The sequence below is a fragment of the Saccostrea echinata genome, unplaced genomic scaffold (genome assembly GCF_033153115.1).
Source record: "Saccostrea echinata isolate AGI-Se365-2 ecotype Australia unplaced genomic scaffold, CSIRO_AGI_Sech_v1 ptg000047l, whole genome shotgun sequence".
Classification (NCBI taxonomy): domain Eukaryota; kingdom Metazoa; phylum Mollusca; class Bivalvia; order Ostreida; family Ostreidae; genus Saccostrea; species Saccostrea echinata.
In genome coordinates, this window is record NW_026889796.1 from 15,388,436 (window position 1) to 15,407,249 (window position 18,814).

Consider the following 18,814-nt stretch of genomic DNA (forward strand, 5'->3'; position numbering starts at 1 on the left):
TAATATAATGACAAATGTTGCTTATCTAGGTGGGCATGACCTATAAAGATACATTTGAAGTGGACACAGGGCAATTCTGTCAATGTCTCGGATGGTCCTGATGAGGTATAAATCAGGCGGAGATAAAAACGGTCAGGAAGTGACCATTTTCTACGGCCTATCCCGATTGACAGGGTGTTGACTTTACGATCACCTTGATACTTTGTTCTTACTGGTGGTCTTGAGTAAAGAAGGATGGTAAAAAGATTGTAATGAGAATCAACAGGAAATGGCCGTGAGTTCCTGATGACATAACTGTGATTTAGTGCCGACTATCAAAGAATCTTTTAATTCAGATGCACACATGAAATGTAGAAGCCAATCATTTCATTCTAAACCCAGTGGAAGGATTAGCTACATTTGGATGCAGACTTGCTGTGATCTATAATCAGTTACTGCAATAGACTATGTAAAAATGCAAATAAAGTGGTTTTCTTTTTGTTTTGTATTTTGACCTAGTAGTCTTACCCATGTGGAAGAAATTACAATCTAAATTCTGACTTTTTGTCAAAAGGACATGTGTTTTCATGCAAAAAGAAGTCATTTATATTGGGTTTACATAGTTGTCAACAAGTGCCTATAACTTTGGTGTCTTTTTGACATTGATAAACTGTCTTTCTACTCTGACTATGAAATATTTGAGTAATCGTGTACACTAGGAAATTAATTAGACTGAAATGCACAAATTTTGGTGTTTTAATATTTGTGCATTACCTACAAATAACATTTTTATTAAAAAAAAAAAAAGTAAGTCTAAAAAAAATATTGATGATAAAGAAATAGCAAGACGGACAAACTATGCAACACTATGAGACATGTTAACATGCATGCACATGATGGGGTAATGTGGGGCATGTGATGTTGACCTTATGAATGCCGAGTACCAGATGTTTGGCCAGTACTGTACCTTTATGTGTTAAGTATATAAGGTCAAGGTGCTCACAGGTCAGGATAAGTTGCCTTCCCTTAACGTGGTCAGAAAAGAGGTACTGGCTTAAGTCGTAAAGTCAGGTACAATCTGATGTGAGGTGTATGATCCTACACAGATTTATACTGTAGTCATGTATCAAAATAAGGTATTTGACATTCTAGGTAATTTTATGTTGGGTGTGTTACAAAGCATAAAAATGACACTTTTAATGCATTAAACTACAGAAAATCAATTTGTTGCCTTTTGGGAAAAAACTTTTTTTTCCCCCTATCTCAAAAGCACGGATGCTCAAGTACACAATTAGAGAAATCTTGATTTTGACATGGAGATTGGTATTCTAGCCCGTATTGATTTTACAAATATTACAACTATTTAAGCAAAATCATCAGTTTTGATCTTAAATTTTGTAAAATCCATCCTTTTTTAATGTCAATCTTAGATAAAAATGCAAAATATACTCCATACATCCTGGTACTGCACCCATTATATGGGATTGTATCAACTTGATGATGCATACATAATTTTATAAATTTTCATCTGAATGCCAATCATAACGGTGATTGACACTTGTGTTTGTGAATGAATTGTCAGAGAAATTGAGAATGATAACGGTACTCATTGGAAATATTTTTACAGTTATGATTACGGCACGTTTGTCCCTAGATTACAATGCGTACTGTACTAAATACAAAGTATGCCTGCTTTTGATTTCTGTTTGAAAGAAAGACGATTAACACAATTTTGGGCAACTGTCGACTCTTGAGATGAAAATTCCAACTTCTGTAGCAACACTCCCTGAAATATTTCTAAATGATGTATTCCACAATTAAACAAGCTCTCCTGTCTTATTTATTGTTTTCTTTTTTAAGTATTTTTTTCAGTTCAGTGTAGAATAAAAATTAACATCTTATCTGCCCACTCAATTTAAGTTCAGGAATGACATTAAAGATGTGCATTTCATACTTTGCATTGTTAAGAAATTAGGAAACATGTTTCTCAAGTTTTTTATAATAATTCGTGTTCTTTAGTAAATTGGTAGGGAAATAGTATATGTGTGAATTTTTATAACCATTTGAAAAGAAACTATATGAGTCTCGGAGTATTTCTGCACAGGTGCCATCCCCAAGCAATAAAATTTAGAGAATTTCTATAACTTAGGAATTTTTAAAATTTCCTCTTCTTCTCGAAAAATATTTTTTTAATATAAATTACATGTATGTACTTATCATATGACCTTACTGGATATTTAGCATTGTGCTGACTTGCAAGCAGTAATTTTAACATCAAGACATCCTCGTAAGATTCTACAAAATTATCTTTTGACTTTTTAAAAATTTAATTTTGACGTCTTTTGTTAGTAGTATAATGTCAAAAATTGATTTCATGTACCGGTAGAAGCTAGTACAAGTATTATGAAACTTTAGAACAGTCCTAATCAATGATGTGTACGAAGCATTTTGCTATAAAAGGGAATTTGTAATAGTCAACAATATATTATATAATTGTAATCAATAATTTTTTTTCTTCTTTTTACCTGAAGATATTTCATGTTGTTTTTTTTTACCTTAAGATATTTCATGCTTTCCACAAAATCATAACTGAAAAATACAATTATAACTTATGAACTTTTTAGAGAGTGAAACTTTATGCCTTTTTTGTGACAATCAAGACTGACACATCGTCCTTTATAGTAAATATATAATGTTTGTAGTGTACAAATCTCCTGAGTATGAAACACTGGGTTTTGATCTCATCCGAGATGCCATCGTCACCATTGGATATCCTGATGCCATTAAAGAGTTCAAGTATGATCCAACCTTTCCAATCAGGTCAGAAAACTTTTTACATTTCATGCTTTTTAGCTCACCTGAGCCGAAGGCTCAAGTGAGCTTTTCTGATCAAAATTCGTCCGTCATCATCGTCAGCGTTGTTATTGTTGTAAACTTTTCACAATTTCATCTTCTTCTCCAGAACGACTGGGCCAATTTCAACCAAACTTGGCACAGAGTATCCTTGGGTGAAGGGGATTCAAGTTTGTTCAAATGAAGGGCCATGCCTTCTTCCAAGGGGAGATAATCATGAATTCATGAAAAATGAATGGCATCATTTAAAAATCTTCTTCTCAAGAACCACTGTGCTTGAAAATATGAAACTTATATGGAAGCATCCTCAGGTAGTGTAGATTCAAATTTGTTCAAATCATAACCCCCGGGGGTAGGGTGGGGCCACAATGAGCGATCAAAGTTTTACTTAGGAATATAAAGGAAAACTTTAAAAATCTTCTTCTCAAGAACAGCAAAGCCATGATGAGTCATATTTATATGGAAGCATCCTCAGGTAGTGTAGATTCAAGTTTGTCCAAATCATGACCCCCAGGGGTAGGGTGGGGCCACAATGAATGATCCAAGTTTTAAATAGGAATATATAGGAAAACTCTTTAAAAATCTTCTTCTTAAGAACAGCAAAGCCATGATTGGTTATATTTATATAGTAACATCCTCAGGTAGTGTTGATTCAAGTTTGTTCCAATCATGATCCCTGGGGCTAGGGTGGGGCCACAATGGGCGATCAAAGTTTTACTCAGGAATATATAGGAAAACTCTTTAAAAATCTTCTTCTCAAGAACAGCAAAGCCATGATTGGTCATATTTATATGGAAGCATCCTCAGATAGTGAAGATTCAAGTTTGTTCCAATCATGACCCCCAGAGGTAGGGTGGTGCCACAATGAATGATCAAAGTTTTAAATAGGAATATATAGGAAAACTCTTTAAAAATCTTCTTCTCAAGAACAGCAAACCCATGATTGGATATATTTATATAGTAGCATCCTCAGGTAGTGTAGATTCAAGTTTGTTCCAATCATGATCCCCGGGGGTAGGGTGGAGCCACAATGGGCAATCCAAGTTTTAAATAAGAATACATAGGGAAAATCTGTAAAAATCTTCTTCACAAGAACAACAAAGCCATGATTGGTCATATTTACATGGAAGCATCCTCAAGTAGTGCAGGTTCAAGTTTGTTCCAATCATGACCCCTGGGGGTAAGGTGGGGCCACAATGGGTGATCAAAGTTTTACATGAAATACATAGGAAAAATTTGTAAAAATCTTTTTCTCAAGAACAGCAAAGCCATGATTGGTTTTTTTTTTTTTATGGGTGCATCCTCAGGTAGTGTAGATTCAAGTTTGTTTAAATCATGACCCCCCAGGGGTAGGTGGGTCCACAATGGGCGATCAAAGTTTTACATAGGAATACATGGGAAAAAGCAAGCCTTTTAAAATCTTCTTCTGAAGAACAGCAAAGCAATAATTAGTCATATTTAAATGCAAGCAACCTCAGGTAATGTAGATTCAAATTTATTCAAATCATGACCCCCCAGGAGAATAAAGGGGCCATAACAGGGGATCATAGTTATACAAAGGAATACAAATGATATATCAATAAAAATTGTCTTCCTAAGAACAGCATAGCCATTATTTGTCATATTAATTCAAAAGCATCCCTTTGAAGTATAGATTCAAGTTCAAATTAACCCCCCCTCCCCCCCCCCCCCCCCTCGAACCACTTTTATATCAAAAGTTTTCAAGACTGAACTGATTTCTGCTTTTTCCTAGCCAGAGTGCTCAGGTGAGCGATGTGGCCCCTGGGCCTCTTGTTTTGTATAATTGTGTAGCGTATGGACACTATCATGTTACAGAAAATATCCTCATAAAAATCTTTTTAAATGTAACAAAGAATTTTTATTTATAAGTTTTATTAATAACAGCAAAACAGCTGGGACGTACAGAATCTCAGAGATCTCTGTGTATGCTATATATAGTGTGTACACTATTTCGGATAAGATATAACATTTTGGATGAGACACCACTGAAAGGGACTTAAAGTTTTTATTGCAATAGGCAAGATTTCAGAATACACAGCATGCAGATCAGACAAGTTTTTCTGTATAATTATAAGGATTAAAATATTGATATAAGTAACTTAGATATTGAAAATTGAATAGAGAGTTTTCTTAGAATTCAGAACAAAGATATATTACTTGTAGGATATTATGTGAGCATTAAATGTACGACATGGTAACATTTCCAGAATCCAAATTTGATATCTTTGCTACCCTACTGGAGGAATCCCTTAAGTACAAAAGGTCATGTCTGCACCAAACATATTAAAAGCTATTAAACCTCTTCAGACTATCAATTGAACAAGATTTTACCCAAATGTATTAATCTTGATCTAAAAACAAAATCTTAAGTTGCATTTACAGTATTTAGTGATCCTTGTGATTTGTAAATTAACTCTTTTTTAAATTATTGATGTTTCTTGTTTTAAGTTTGGCAGTCTACAAAACATATCAGGTATAGGTATAAAAATAACGGAATGAAGACATGAAATATGATTCAGTTGTAAAATATGAATGTCGTTCACGTAGATATTGTTTTAGAATGTCAGTTTTGTAAAGAAAACTGCTCATCAATTTACAATTAACGTTAAAAGCTGAAAAAAAGAAGTCATTACAGGTTTTTAGTTTCATATATGATGAATATATAAGTCAAACAACTTTATAATGGTTCATTTAGATGAAAAATTTCAACCACTGATATTTTACCTTATTAAACACTATTTCCATGCAGTGTTAGAAATTGGAAAGAAAATGTTCTGAGAACAGTTAGGGTGTGTGAGATCTGTAATGTCTTTAATTCAATCATTGTCCAAAGAAGAACATTAAAGACACTTCACACTCCATAACAATGGCCTGTGTTTCTGTAATTCTGCATAATTTGATAATTTGTACACAACAGTCAGTAAAACAGAAGTGGGAACTGGTGTATACCAAATCCCTTTGATTCCGGTTTTCATTTGATTTATGCATCTACAACCTTTTGAGATGCCATGTTAATTCTTTGCAGATCTTTTCCTAGTTAATGGTAGTAATAGAAATTAAAAACAATTAATTCATGATAGGGAAGATTTTTTTTTCAGGGATTGGCATATGGTTAATCTTCTAGACAGCATTCAAGCTCTGGAACCCCAAATAATTCATTCATTATGACATATTTGCTGTGTGTTTTATTCATCACAGATGCTAGATACTTCTGTATATTTTTTTAAGGTTCTGGAAATAAAAATAAAATGAAGGGCTCCTACTTAATGCATAGAGATAGGAATCACATATTAATTTCATGCTATGATTTCATAACTCTTATTCCGTGGGGGAAGGCATAATATAGGAACAAAATTGAATTTCCACATGTGTGTCTGACTTTGTAGCCACTCTTAGGTTACATTATTCTTAATTAAAGCTCAGCTGATTTAAAAAAGATCATTTAAATTATTTAAATCATGTGAACTGATCAGAAATTGTGATATATTTCATTTAGATCAATATTGATAATAACCCGAGTGTATAATGACTCTTAAAATCTTAGTGGAATACGCCCGCATCCTTGAAATGCTGCTTTTTTGCTTATTTTCAATTAAGTTTGACATCAGAATTTCTCCAAAACCTGCATTTAATTTAACCCAGTGGCGTCACGTCTTGAAAATACATAAGATTTCAATATATTTTCTTTTTTGTTACCACGCTTCCGGTGAGAGTCCACTCATCAATACGCGATGTTATCGGGTGTTGAGTTTTTTCAGTAACACTTGATGTGCATTGCGGGGATACCGTTTATCTGCAGCATCCCACTGAGGGTTTCCCCCAATCACCTTCGCTTGCAGAAGATTGACTTCCTGTTTTACATTGCGATAAGGGTTGACACAGAAGTTGATCAACTATGTCTCGTTTCTTTTTTTTAAAGTGAAAGAGATTGAAATATTTTATTAAGAAATGCTTATTCAACATTATGATGTAATTTCCTTTTAAAAAAATTAAAGCTACTGAAGACAAAGAAAGTGTAATATTTCATTTTAAATCCAAATGAATAGAATGTTCATTGTGATGTGACCATGCTTCATGATATCTTACACCTTGAAAAACAAAAATTCAAGTTTTTAAAAGAAAGAATGATCAATATAATAAAAGGAATTTGATAGAACTTAAGATTCTGTCATTCATCATGGAAACTCAAAGCCTTAATATTAAAAAATTAAAATATTTTTCTCTGTATGAAGACCTGTATTTTATTTCAGAGGGCTGTGGTTTGACATGGAGTATGGGAATATAATAAAAGCCGATCCCTATGGAAACATCTTAGTTTGTGTTCACGGCTTCAAGTTCCTAAAAATGTAAGTCTCAAAGGTACAGTATAATATTATATGTCACTGAGCTTAGTCTCAAATGAAATTTTAGAAAAGGTTCAGTTTTCATCACTTACCTGGGAATGTCAGTAAACTAGAGGTTTATTTTAAAAAAAAAGGTGCTTTGAGGTTCTGTTGAGGTGCTTTGAGGTGCCAGGTGCTGATCTTTTGAGGTTCTTTGAGGTTCTGTTGAGGTGCCAGATGCTGATCTTTTGAGGTGCTTTGAGGTTCTGTTGAGATGCTTTGAGGTGCCAGGTGCTGATCTTTTGAGGTGCTTTGAGAATCCATGCTTTCTCTTCTATAGTGGACAATGGACATGTGATTGTATTAAATCAAAATTGTTTTAAGAATTCTTATTCCTGATGCGGAACAAAGACAATTAAATAATCATCTATACAGGCAATTAAATGAACAAACTTTTTAGAACTCTAAAGCTCATTTTTCATTTCTACTTGTTTTTTTAAAATGTTGTTAGAATTCTTTTTTTGATAGATTCAGAACAGTTGTTTGACTTGTGTAAAAGTTGCAAAAATGATAAATTTTGGTAGGTCAGTATAAAAAAAAACTTAAGTGGTGCATTGGTAAGATGATTTTTTCCCGTTACTGGAGGCTTGACTTTTATAAATGAGGTAACATATATTTCTGTCTACGGTGTCATAGAAATATCGTATCTTGATAGAAAACAACAGGATGTTGTTGTGTATACAAAGTTGGGATATAAAAAAAATGCTTAAGTCCTCTGCTGAGTTATAAATCTTTTTAACAGAAGTAAAGTAATTAACAAGACAGTATTAAAAAAATACTGACTACATACAGATGATGCCTAAATAAATCATTGATATTCTTAGACAAGACAGTTGTGGTTGCTAAAAATATTGATTTCAAAATTTATGCCTTAATTTACGAAACTTGTATCCTAAACCTTTTGATGGAGTCACCAAATTTCCTTAAAAAAAAACTTTAAATAGGCAGACTGCTTGACAACTCAAACCAAAGTGAATTAAAGGTTTATCAAAATACGAAATTCTAAATCTTAGAGAAAAAAAATCTGTGATGGCCCAGTCACAAATGTAGGTTATATGTTTTCTGTACGGAGAGAGAGAGTACAGTGGAGTACATGACTTGAAAATCTTTTTGCAAATTATGTTTATGTGAGAGGATATTCGAATGACGCATGGCACAGATGCATAGGATTTTATAGTTTTAAAAAATGGTAAATAAAGGATTTGTAGTTTTTGCATTTATTCCACTGCAGATGTTTTTATCAATGCATCACTGCATCTTCAAACTTTGTTCTTTTATTTAAAAAAAAAACAAAGAAAAAAAAGGATGGAAACAGGCATTGCCAACTGGTTCATTAAAAGGATGTTCCTCTGAATATTTAAAAATATAAAAAAGAAAGATTGACATAGTCTATGAAGAAAAAAAAGGGATGCTGGAAGGCAGGATTAAATTTTGTTCACCTTTACCATATTGCAATTAAGATCATGATGAAAAAATTCTTTGATAATTTTAACAATTATCATTCTGTTGCAATAACATGGTACATGTAAGTTTTAAGCTCCTGAAAGATAATAGACCAGAAAATTTCATGAAAATAATTGTGAAAAAGATGCTGATGTATATAGTCTATTCAGGCATCACCTGTGCGTTTGAAGTCTGGGGACGTGTGTAAGGGTAGAGAACTGTCTTTGTGGGAGATGATTACACACCATGATCACAGAGACCAGGATGTGTTATTGTGTGATGGATCCTTTAAGAAGTATGGAGAGCAGCTGACATTACGATTGCTGCACTTTAAAGGCCATTTTCTCTTTAATGTTGTCCATGTGGTTCTACTTCAAAGTTCTTTTAGAAGTTTTTTTTTAAAAGACACCACAACATATAATATTTTCTTCTGCTGCTATCATTGTTTTCTTCCTTCTGTTATATTGCATCTCTTCCACCTTTTTTCTTCAGGAACCTTTGATTTGTATCAACAAAATTCCTTCTGAACATCAAACAAGAGCTGAACATCTTTTTGCTGTTCTTTTAAAATCTATTAACAATTGCTTTTAACCACAGCCGATTTCATCACTTTTTTTAGCAAGTTGGAAGTTAGGGTGTTGGAAGGATATAACAGGCTCCAGTGAGATTGATCGTGATGTTGATCAGCGACTCTTTTCTGTGTTCTGTGCAGACTAGACAGGGTTCCAGTCTTTTGTAACATTTGTTCTGGGTTTCTCGAGTACAGAGCCCTCTTTCATTTGGACCAAGGGTGCTAACTCTGTATTTGCATGCATAGCAGGTGGTTGGAGATGGTGTGTCCTGATAATATTAAAGAGTTTTAGTTTTCAAAATCAACATTGAATACAAGACTGTATGTCTTCCTCGGAACTTTTGTATAAATGTGTTTCACAGACTAGGGTATTTTTCCTCGGGGTTTGTAAAAGTTGAAATATACATTTACTAGTACTTAGTTTGTGCTCCAAAAACAAGTCCATTAAAGTTAGGAAGAAAATCATAAATTTTGGCAGTACATTTATATGTAAAATAATTTTGAATTAAATATTTCATTTGACAGTTGACATTAATTGTACCATACATTGTACCCCAAAAACTTTCTTGGTCTGTAAGTGCATTAGCAACTTGTATCTTGATCGGAACATTAAAAAGACACACTTGATTTTCTTCAGTAATATACATTTAAGCATAAATCATGCCAACATTGATAAAGTTAATTCTGTAAAGAGCCTAGTAAACCCTCTTTTAATATAATTTTAAAGGCCCTAATGTGCAGTAAAATGAGATAAGTAAAAAGTTTTTATATAGAAAAATGAGATAGTTAATAGAAGTGTGCTATATTTTTTTTTTATAGAGGCAATTAAATTGCTTTACTTTTATGATGATAGAAATGTTTTTAAGCCTTTGGAGTGATAAAAACTTTTTTGGGGGTTTGTTTATGCCCTGATTTTTCTCTCCAAATTAGGTCAAATCTTGTCAGATTTCCTGAATGAATGTGGCAGGTGTATACAGCTGCTTTATCTTTCAGGGTGCATTTGACACCCAGGATATAGAGAATAAAAAAAAAGATATTTAGGTATGAAAGCCACACTTCCTGTTTATGCACATATGAATGAGAAGTAAATTAAAAAATATGATGCATGCACAGTTAAAGTCCGCAAGTTTAAGATCGTCCCATTCAGAAAAAAAAATTGATGCGCTGCGAGGTCATGTCCCAAAATTTGTACCAAGTATTTGCGAAGCCGCTGTGTATATTAAGATGGATATTTAGACATAACAGTATGAAGAAATATTACTTGGTGGTGTAAAATTCGAGCTATGACATTCTAAATTGCTGATTTTTGCATAGCTGTGAATTTATTTGATGTTGTATGGTATACTTCTCCAGCTGTTGACCTGCCATTGTGTCTCCCTACACCTGTATTTAAATACGTGTATAGATATGAGTGTACAGTATCGGATGTATTTTTTCTAGATCTTAAGTTATTTATAATTCCCATAATCTTCTAACTTCTGCATACATTAAAAAGCATTACCATATATACTATTTCAAAAAAAAATGATTTATAGAGTTGACATTTTACAAATACTTAGTATACATATATATTAAATGTGTTACTTATTCTGTATCATCTTGGCAAAAAAAGGTGAAATAATATTTTGATACATTAGCCCGGTGTTCCTGAACTTATCTGTAAATGTTGATTGTTTGGATTTTCACAGATATAACATAGCTAGGGTACATAGTGCCAGATCCGAGAGTAAGTATGTATAGCTCAATATATTAGAAACGAATGATCACCAATCCCATTTAATGATATTGTTGCACAATAAATTTGTACTGGAAGCCTATTGCTTTCGTATCAGATATTTGGTATACCTCTATGACAAGATATATGTGCAAGCATGAAACTTGTGTACATTGGCCACTTAATGGAATGCATCTATTGGGATATATTATTGTAATAGCAAACAAATGTATTTTCTGCAGTTATCCATAGGTACCTCTGACCAAAGAACGAACCTGCAGTAATTGAATTAATGAGGTCTGGTATTGAACATTTCAACAACTGCCAAAGTACATTCAGTCCAAATGATATTTATTATAGCAGGGATTAGATCTGAAACCTTGTGGTCGTTAGATCAAACTTTGTTGTATTACTTTCATCTGCATCACATGGAAGATTTAAAGTAAATTCATGGCTGATTTGAATGTTTCACAGATGGAAGACTGACGTCTGTTCATGTTTATAACACAAGTGAATTTGTTTGTTGGGGATAGAGTTATTTCCCCTTGTCTTTTGTCACATGATCATTGCATTTGTACAGATATAAACCTGTTTTAAATCTTCTTAAGACATATTGTCCCAGTAATATTTACCCTATGATTTGGATCATTATTCTTTAAGGCCTGAAATTAATATAGCTCCAAAGGACCTTGTATTTTCTGTATGAAAAAAAAACTTCCTTTTTTATGCCTTTTCATTTTGGTCATTGTTGAACAAATTTAGTATGCCACGAAGCACAATTAATTTTTTTCTAGAGCCATCAAGGGAAGATGATATATGCTGGTCAGATGCCACACAACTGAAATAACCATTAACTCTGTAGAAAAGCTGTGTCTGATTGAAGAGGGTGCATGGATACCATATGAAAGTCTACAAATCTGCAAACATGGAATCACTTAAAAATCAAGTTCTTTTCAGGTCAAGGGTATATCATATAGAGCTGCTTGAGTGAGTGAGTATCAAAGTTCTATAAAACCTGACCAAGTGACTGACCCAAGTACCCTGGTAATGAGAACTGGCGACCCAATGGTTTGATGGCTGTCTGCTGTACGCTGGGTCAGGTTTTACACTGGAGTACACATTGATGGGAGATTATTATTATTTTTTATGAACAGGTGGGAAGGTCAGTGTGATCTTGTTTCAAGAAGCCTAGTTGCTCCGGTTCATCATCCATCTTGGTCATTATTCCAGGGTTCTGTTCATTGTCATATCTGGAAAGATTTACAATCTGTTCCGCTCTACTATTGCCTGTACTCTAGGAAGATTGATGGCTACTATAGTTGTAAAAAACAAATGTCTTCATCATGCATGAATATTACAATTTTTACACTAAAGATATATCAACTTAGTCCAATTGAATTATTTTTGTGAACACATTATTTGGCTTGAGAGAAAGAGAATGTTATAAAGATTTCTTTTCTTACTCACACTGCTCAGAGCTAGTATTTTTAGAGATGTTCTTCAGATTTTCATCATATTTAATCCCACTTCATAACAGTTTTGTTTTCTTTACAAACAGGAAAGTTTTTAAGGATAAATCAAACTCCAGGATTTAAAGCTTCTTGCATTGTAAGCAGTGTTTGCATAGCAAAATGCAACGGCACCATTAAAGGAAAGACAATTTAGTCTTTACAATTTCAGTGAAACCTAAATGTTTTTCATTTGTTTGAAGTATTTTCAACCCTGCAGATTAGCTTTAAGAAATGTGAAAGTTATGTTTCATTACTGTCCTATTCAAAACTATGGGTATTAAGAACTGCACTTTAATGAGGGGAAATACCATAATAAAATTTCAAATTTTCTGAAGATAATGATATACACAGGTAACATATGTATATGTTATTATAGAAAAGGAAAACAGGAAATCAAGGTACTGAAATGATGACAGTGACCTTATTTTATGACAGTCAATTGGGATGAAACAATTTAATTTATAATGTTAAGCAGTGCTATAGAATAAATAAGCTCTCCTGCTCCTGTGAGCATATTTATAGACATGCTCAGACTAACCCTTGCCAATCGAGATTTATTGGGACAGACAACCTCTGGCATCAAAGTGAAAATTGAATTTTAAATTTGTTTCTTAAGTTGATTGGTTTAAAAACAATTGTGGGTCTTTAGGTAAATGGGTTCAGTCAAGGACATTGTGATTGAACTCTCTTAGGAAAGGTGATAGAGAGCTGCATTGTGTATAGGATGGGTTGATGGGCTCAACTACCTTTTTTCAAGATTTGGTTCATAAGTATCATTTTTTGAAATTAAGCTTTAATTCATCAGATATCTGTTTCAAATTCAGAAAGAGTTCCACTTACAAAGTTTCAGGTTTGCAGATTTCTGAAAATTTTTATTGTGATGCAAATTTTGTAAACATCATGCATTTTCTGAATATTTATGGATACATAAAATCAATTTTTTTCAGTACACCGAAAAGTTTTTTGTGATGTAACTCTTTTCTGTTTGAAGGTTCAAAAAGTACAAAGTTTAGGAAATTCTTAAAATTACAATGGCAATCTTTTAAAGATCCTTAATGTAAGATGCTTGTTGTTTCACATAAATATCTTTCTTCATGTCCTGTTATTAAATTGCTGATTCTTACCGAAAACTTTCACTGAGGAGCCGACCATTATAAGGAGAGATCAATAAATTTTCCTCCTGGCATGTGATTTTGAATGTAAGAAGACATTTTAGAAGCAGCACACAGTGATTGTCTGATTATGTCAGAGCAGTGGTTTTATAAGTGGAAAATGCTCAGAGCAGTACACTGAATTTTAAGTCTTAATTCAAACTTAATGATTCTGGGCTAATTCTATTGTAAACTTGTTAATCCTCTACTAAGCGATTTACACTCTGCAGAAGTGAATTATTTAAACAAAGTGGCATCAGACACCAGCCATTATCATGTCAAAAAAACAGAAAGATGTGGATTGTTTAGGAAATGTAAGCTGAAGTGAGCTTCTTCAGTGCGGGCTTGTGGCAGACATTGGATCGGCAGGCCAAAAAACTTGGACCTTTTCAAGAGTATCTTAGGTGCAGAAGAAACTATAAATTCTTAAAAAGTTTCCAAACCACAAATTATATTCTTGTTGATAATTGATTTCTGAAGAAAGTGATCTGTTTAAAACAACTGAAATAATACCAACCCACACACTTGTATTTTAACTTGCCCCTAAACCCTCCCTTTTGATAATCAAGCAGTACATGGTATATCCAAGATCAGGTGTTTAAATTAATCCAGTTATTTTCTATGAATGTTAATTTTCTTTGCAAAATTTTATACACAGTGTGTTAAACATTTATCAAATTTTTCATTAAAAAAAATTACAATTTTTTTTTTTAATAACTAGCACAGCTGTTTAGATATGTTTTTAAATATTAATTTTTATATGATGGGATGATGAGTGAGAGTTAGGTTTATCATTATATGTTTTGGCTTTCTTTACACGAAGTTTCAATGTCAATCATTCTATTCATCTCCCTCTTCATCATGTAAGAATTGACTGTGTTATATGCTGCTAAATGTTGCGAATTATTGTTCTGTAGATAAACGAAGTGATTGAATCTACAGGGTGTCCTATGATATCTTTTGGTAAGAGCCAAATCATGTTCTCCGGGCTCTCTCTGCATTCTCAGTCATGTTGTAAAGCACTGAATCTTCTCTTTATCTTATCTCATCCCTACATTTATGATGGTTAGGGAAGACCTTTTCTTGCAAAATGATTGTTAAATTGATTGCCCAACAGGGTTCTAATGAGTTTCTTTCATGCTTTTTTAAAATAACCCCTATTTTAAGAAAATGACTTTTTTTGCAGAAGTAATGATGTTGGAATGTATTTAAAACAATGACAAATGGCAGAACTTGAAATACTCCAAAACAGTAAATCGTAGTTATTTTGGGGTGGCAAAACTGCATACACTCATTGTATCAAATTTCAATTTTGACGAATCACTGGTCTTTTGTTCCATAAATCAATATGAAAAAAATAGATCCTCTTGGGAAATAGTGATTAATATGAATTGAGTTGTATTATTTTTTCATTCAGCAGCTGCATTCATGATTTAAAAGTGTGGGAATTCTTAAAGAAAACTGGACAGGTGCGCAGAGGTGTTCAATGGACCCGTCTGTTCCATTGTTAAATATAAACTCAGTCAAACAGATACCATGTTTAGGAGAAAATCTTGTTTTAAGTTGCTGTTATGGTTTGATTTCAGTATTCTGTGGGTGTTTTCCTGATCTAGAAGGGTGGGAAGAAATTAAATGCTATGTCATGAGGTAATTAATCCCAGCTGCTGTGTTTGTTCATAACAGGGCATATTTACAGATCGGTAACAGAATGAAAGTTAAAAGTTGATCTTATCAAGGATTTGTACTTATGAGTTTGAGTTGAAAAAACTTGATACACGGATTGTTTCAGTTTGTTTGCAACAGTTTCTGTAGAAGAGAGGACATTGATACTGCGATTGGCAAGCAGGTGTCAGAGAGAACAAAAGCGGAAAATCTCTCAAGAACCACCCTGTATTGAATTCAGGACCATAAATAATATCTTTTTTGTGGCTTATTTGGTTTGTTTTCAAATACGAGTTGAAAGCTAACATTATGACCTACTCAGGTTCAATGGGTTTCTATAGAAACAGAAATCTTCTGTTGGTCCTTTGGTCATGCATGACTGAACACAAGCTTAAAAGAAACCAAATAAATATTTATTGCAACGAACTGAGTTAAAATTCATTACGTGACGAATCAGAAAAGGGGTTTCTGAGACTAAGATTACTTTTTTGAGACAGATAATGTACGTACGTCTGATACAGGATAGCCAGCTCATAATGAGGCTGCATTGTGCGAGGGATGTCACCCTTATTGGTCACCAGGTCAGGAGGCACCAGAGTCAGGACTATGATTGGCAGTATCACCTGATGATCTGCTCCCGAGCCTCTCAGCTTCTGTGTGCGATATGACCTGGCCTTGTCATGAGCTGTCACTCGTAATGAGGTTCTTTTGTACAATCAACAAAGCAGGTTGACTGACTCTTGTATACTTTTGGTGTTCATTATCATTGCTAATTTTTTTTTTTATTGAAGTGTGTTTGGATACTGTTTCAAAGATAATTGCTAATTTTTTTTTTATTTATGTATGTTTGGATACTGTTTCAAAGAAATTTGTCAGAGAAAAATGAAAAGTTTACTATTTGAATACAAAAGTGTACAAAAATTATGATTTTGCCTTTGAAAGATGAAGAGATGGAAAATAGCTTTTAGAATTTTGTATAGTATATGATGATTCATGGATGATTTCTATCTTAAGCATTCCATTTTGCATGAACATTTACAAATAAATCATAGAATTTTAACACATTCTTTTCTCTGCTGATTAACTTGAATGAGGAAATGTTATTATTTAAACTTTATTTACCACACAATAATGTCAGAGTTTGACTCTGGTGTTAGAAGGTTTATTGAATTTCTCAATAAGATCATCAGCTGGTGCTTCCTCTCCTGCCGTTAGTTCCCATATGATGTTAAATGATGCCAAAAACTTCACAAGCTATTGCTGTAATGTGTGTGAGAATTCTTAGCCATCAGAAAGAGAGAAAACTACCTATCTTAATTGACTTGTAAAATTAATGAAAACACAGATAACCTTGTCAATGGGGGGAGAAGTAGTTGGAACAATATAAATTTCCCCACTCCCTCATTTTCTTTTGAGTTTACACTAGCTATCTGCATGAGCAGAGCAAAATCAATTTTATGAATCTGAAATATCTGATTTTATGCATACTTTTATCCATAAAGTTATAAAGTGTGTATTACAGTTTTTGGGAATACCAAAAATTTAGGTCTGCACTCTTTCAAACACTACTAAAACACTTAGAGTTTATAAAAATCTAAAAGAGAGTATCTCTCGTTTAAAGATCAGAATGGAAATTAATTAGCGTGAAACTTTATATTCATTAGAGAGTATCACAAGTTAATTTTCAGCACTTCTCATTAAAAAAAAAAAAGAGCTGAAGTATACATAAAAATTGACATTAATTATACGAGAGCAGGTGAAAAGTATCAGAATTTTTGGTTTCTTCATCGTGGGCCTATTTATAAGATCAGCGGTATGTCATGCGCCTTTGCATAGTTTTTGTGCATTTGTATTTCATAAAACATGTGTTTCCAAAAGGCAGGCAGATGGTCGGAAAAGAAAAAAAAAAACTCTCAGTTCTTTACCATTTAGTTTGGTCTATTGAGTTATATACCTAAGTGTTGGCAGGGTCGCATTTCCGACATGCTACTGATACATGTATAGTATGTGACGCACTAAAACAGGTTAAAGAAATTAAGAATAAAAATTTTAAAAACCATCTTGTGTAAAGAAAAAAAAACTAAAAAAAATATTAAACTGTGATGCACTTAACTGTGAAGTCAATGTGAATGCAGGAGATATTTCATCTTTATTTAGAGGCCCCTAATTACCCAATTGTCTGTGTTTTTATAGTGTCTGTTTGACAGTTAAGAACTTCTTTGTTTGACATTGCATGTTTCACAATAGCACTATAATATATCATATTTAAGTGTGCCTGTTTGCTGGCTGTCTAGTTTTACTTTAAAGAAGTTTTGAAAAGGAAAAATAGGTTATGGTAACAAACATAATGCAAAAGACACTTTCAATAGGAAGTTCAGTATGAAGTGTGTTGGTTTTAGTGATAATTGAAAAACTAACATTTATTTTTTTGTTTGTTTGCACTTCTCATTGCCTGATGCCTTTACCATTACTTGTTTTTATTTCCTTGGCTGCAGGGGCAGAAAATTCCGTTCGTTCTCTTTTATTCCTCAATTCAAAATGATGCGTAGAAAATTTGCCATTACTAATGCATCACAATCTCGTTTGATGAAAAACAACAGTTGGTGAAAATGCCATGAGTCTTAAGAAATATGTGTACCATAGAACGTCATTGGTTGCATTACTGCCAACTATATAGATGTTTGGACATGTGGAAACAGCCATTGCTTACATCACAGGGGTATTACCTGCATACTACCATAGCAAATGACTTCTGAAATCAGCCTCTCTTCTATGTTTGCCAGTATGTAAGTGAGTAACAAAATATTATTTCATTGGAAATGATGAACCTGCAGTTAGGGACATCACTGTGCAGTATCATTCCCAAAAGGTCATTGTGTACACTTCCACCATGAAGCGGAGTGATGTTAAAGTGGAAGAGAATGAATTTTTAAATTTGTATTTTTGAAAAAAAGAAGGGGAAAAAGCTGAATTATCTGAGGGTTTTCTTCATGAAATTTTATCATTTCTATAATTATGCACTCGAGTTAATAACCTTTTCTTGAAAACGTAAAAATTTAAAAAAAAAAAAAAAAAAAAGTGTGAGGGTCGTATTATTTACTTTCACCCATCCTATACACTTAAGATACATAAAAAGCTTAGAAAACAAAAGACAGGTGCCCCCTTGAAAAATCAAATGATCTCAAGATGGCTTATGGGATATTTAAAAAAAAACTGAGTTGCTATAGAAACAGAATAAGTTTTACTTATGCAAGTTCTGCATTTTTACTATGGGGGAAGATACAAGCCGTAGCACATGCATGTATTCCATCACAATTTGTCAAATATGACACCACGGGCATAAATCTACTAAATGATCTCATTAAAGAAATGGAAGCCTGTATGCAATAGATTGGCTAATGCTTCCCAGGGGTTGGGGAATTGATGTTTCACAGGCTGCTTTTGTTTCGACTGGTCCCTTTGTTCTTGTCGGATATAGATAAAGTCTTAAAAAAGTATGCTTTTGGTGAAGGTGAGAAAAATTATGA

The 18,814-nt window shown here is 33.2% G+C and overlaps 1 protein-coding gene across 1 annotated transcript in view; it reads left to right on the forward strand.

Moving 5' to 3' along the window:
- Positions 1 to 18,814, forward strand: part of LOC133202701 (cytosolic purine 5'-nucleotidase-like) — a 64,286-nt gene that overhangs the window by 13,624 nt on the left and 31,848 nt on the right. The window contains exons 4-5 of the mRNA XM_061338559.1: positions 2,682 to 2,799; positions 7,104 to 7,199. Coding sequence (XP_061194543.1) covers positions 2,682 to 2,799; positions 7,104 to 7,199 — 214 coding nt within the window. The remainder of the gene's footprint in view (positions 1 to 2,681; positions 2,800 to 7,103; positions 7,200 to 18,814) is intronic.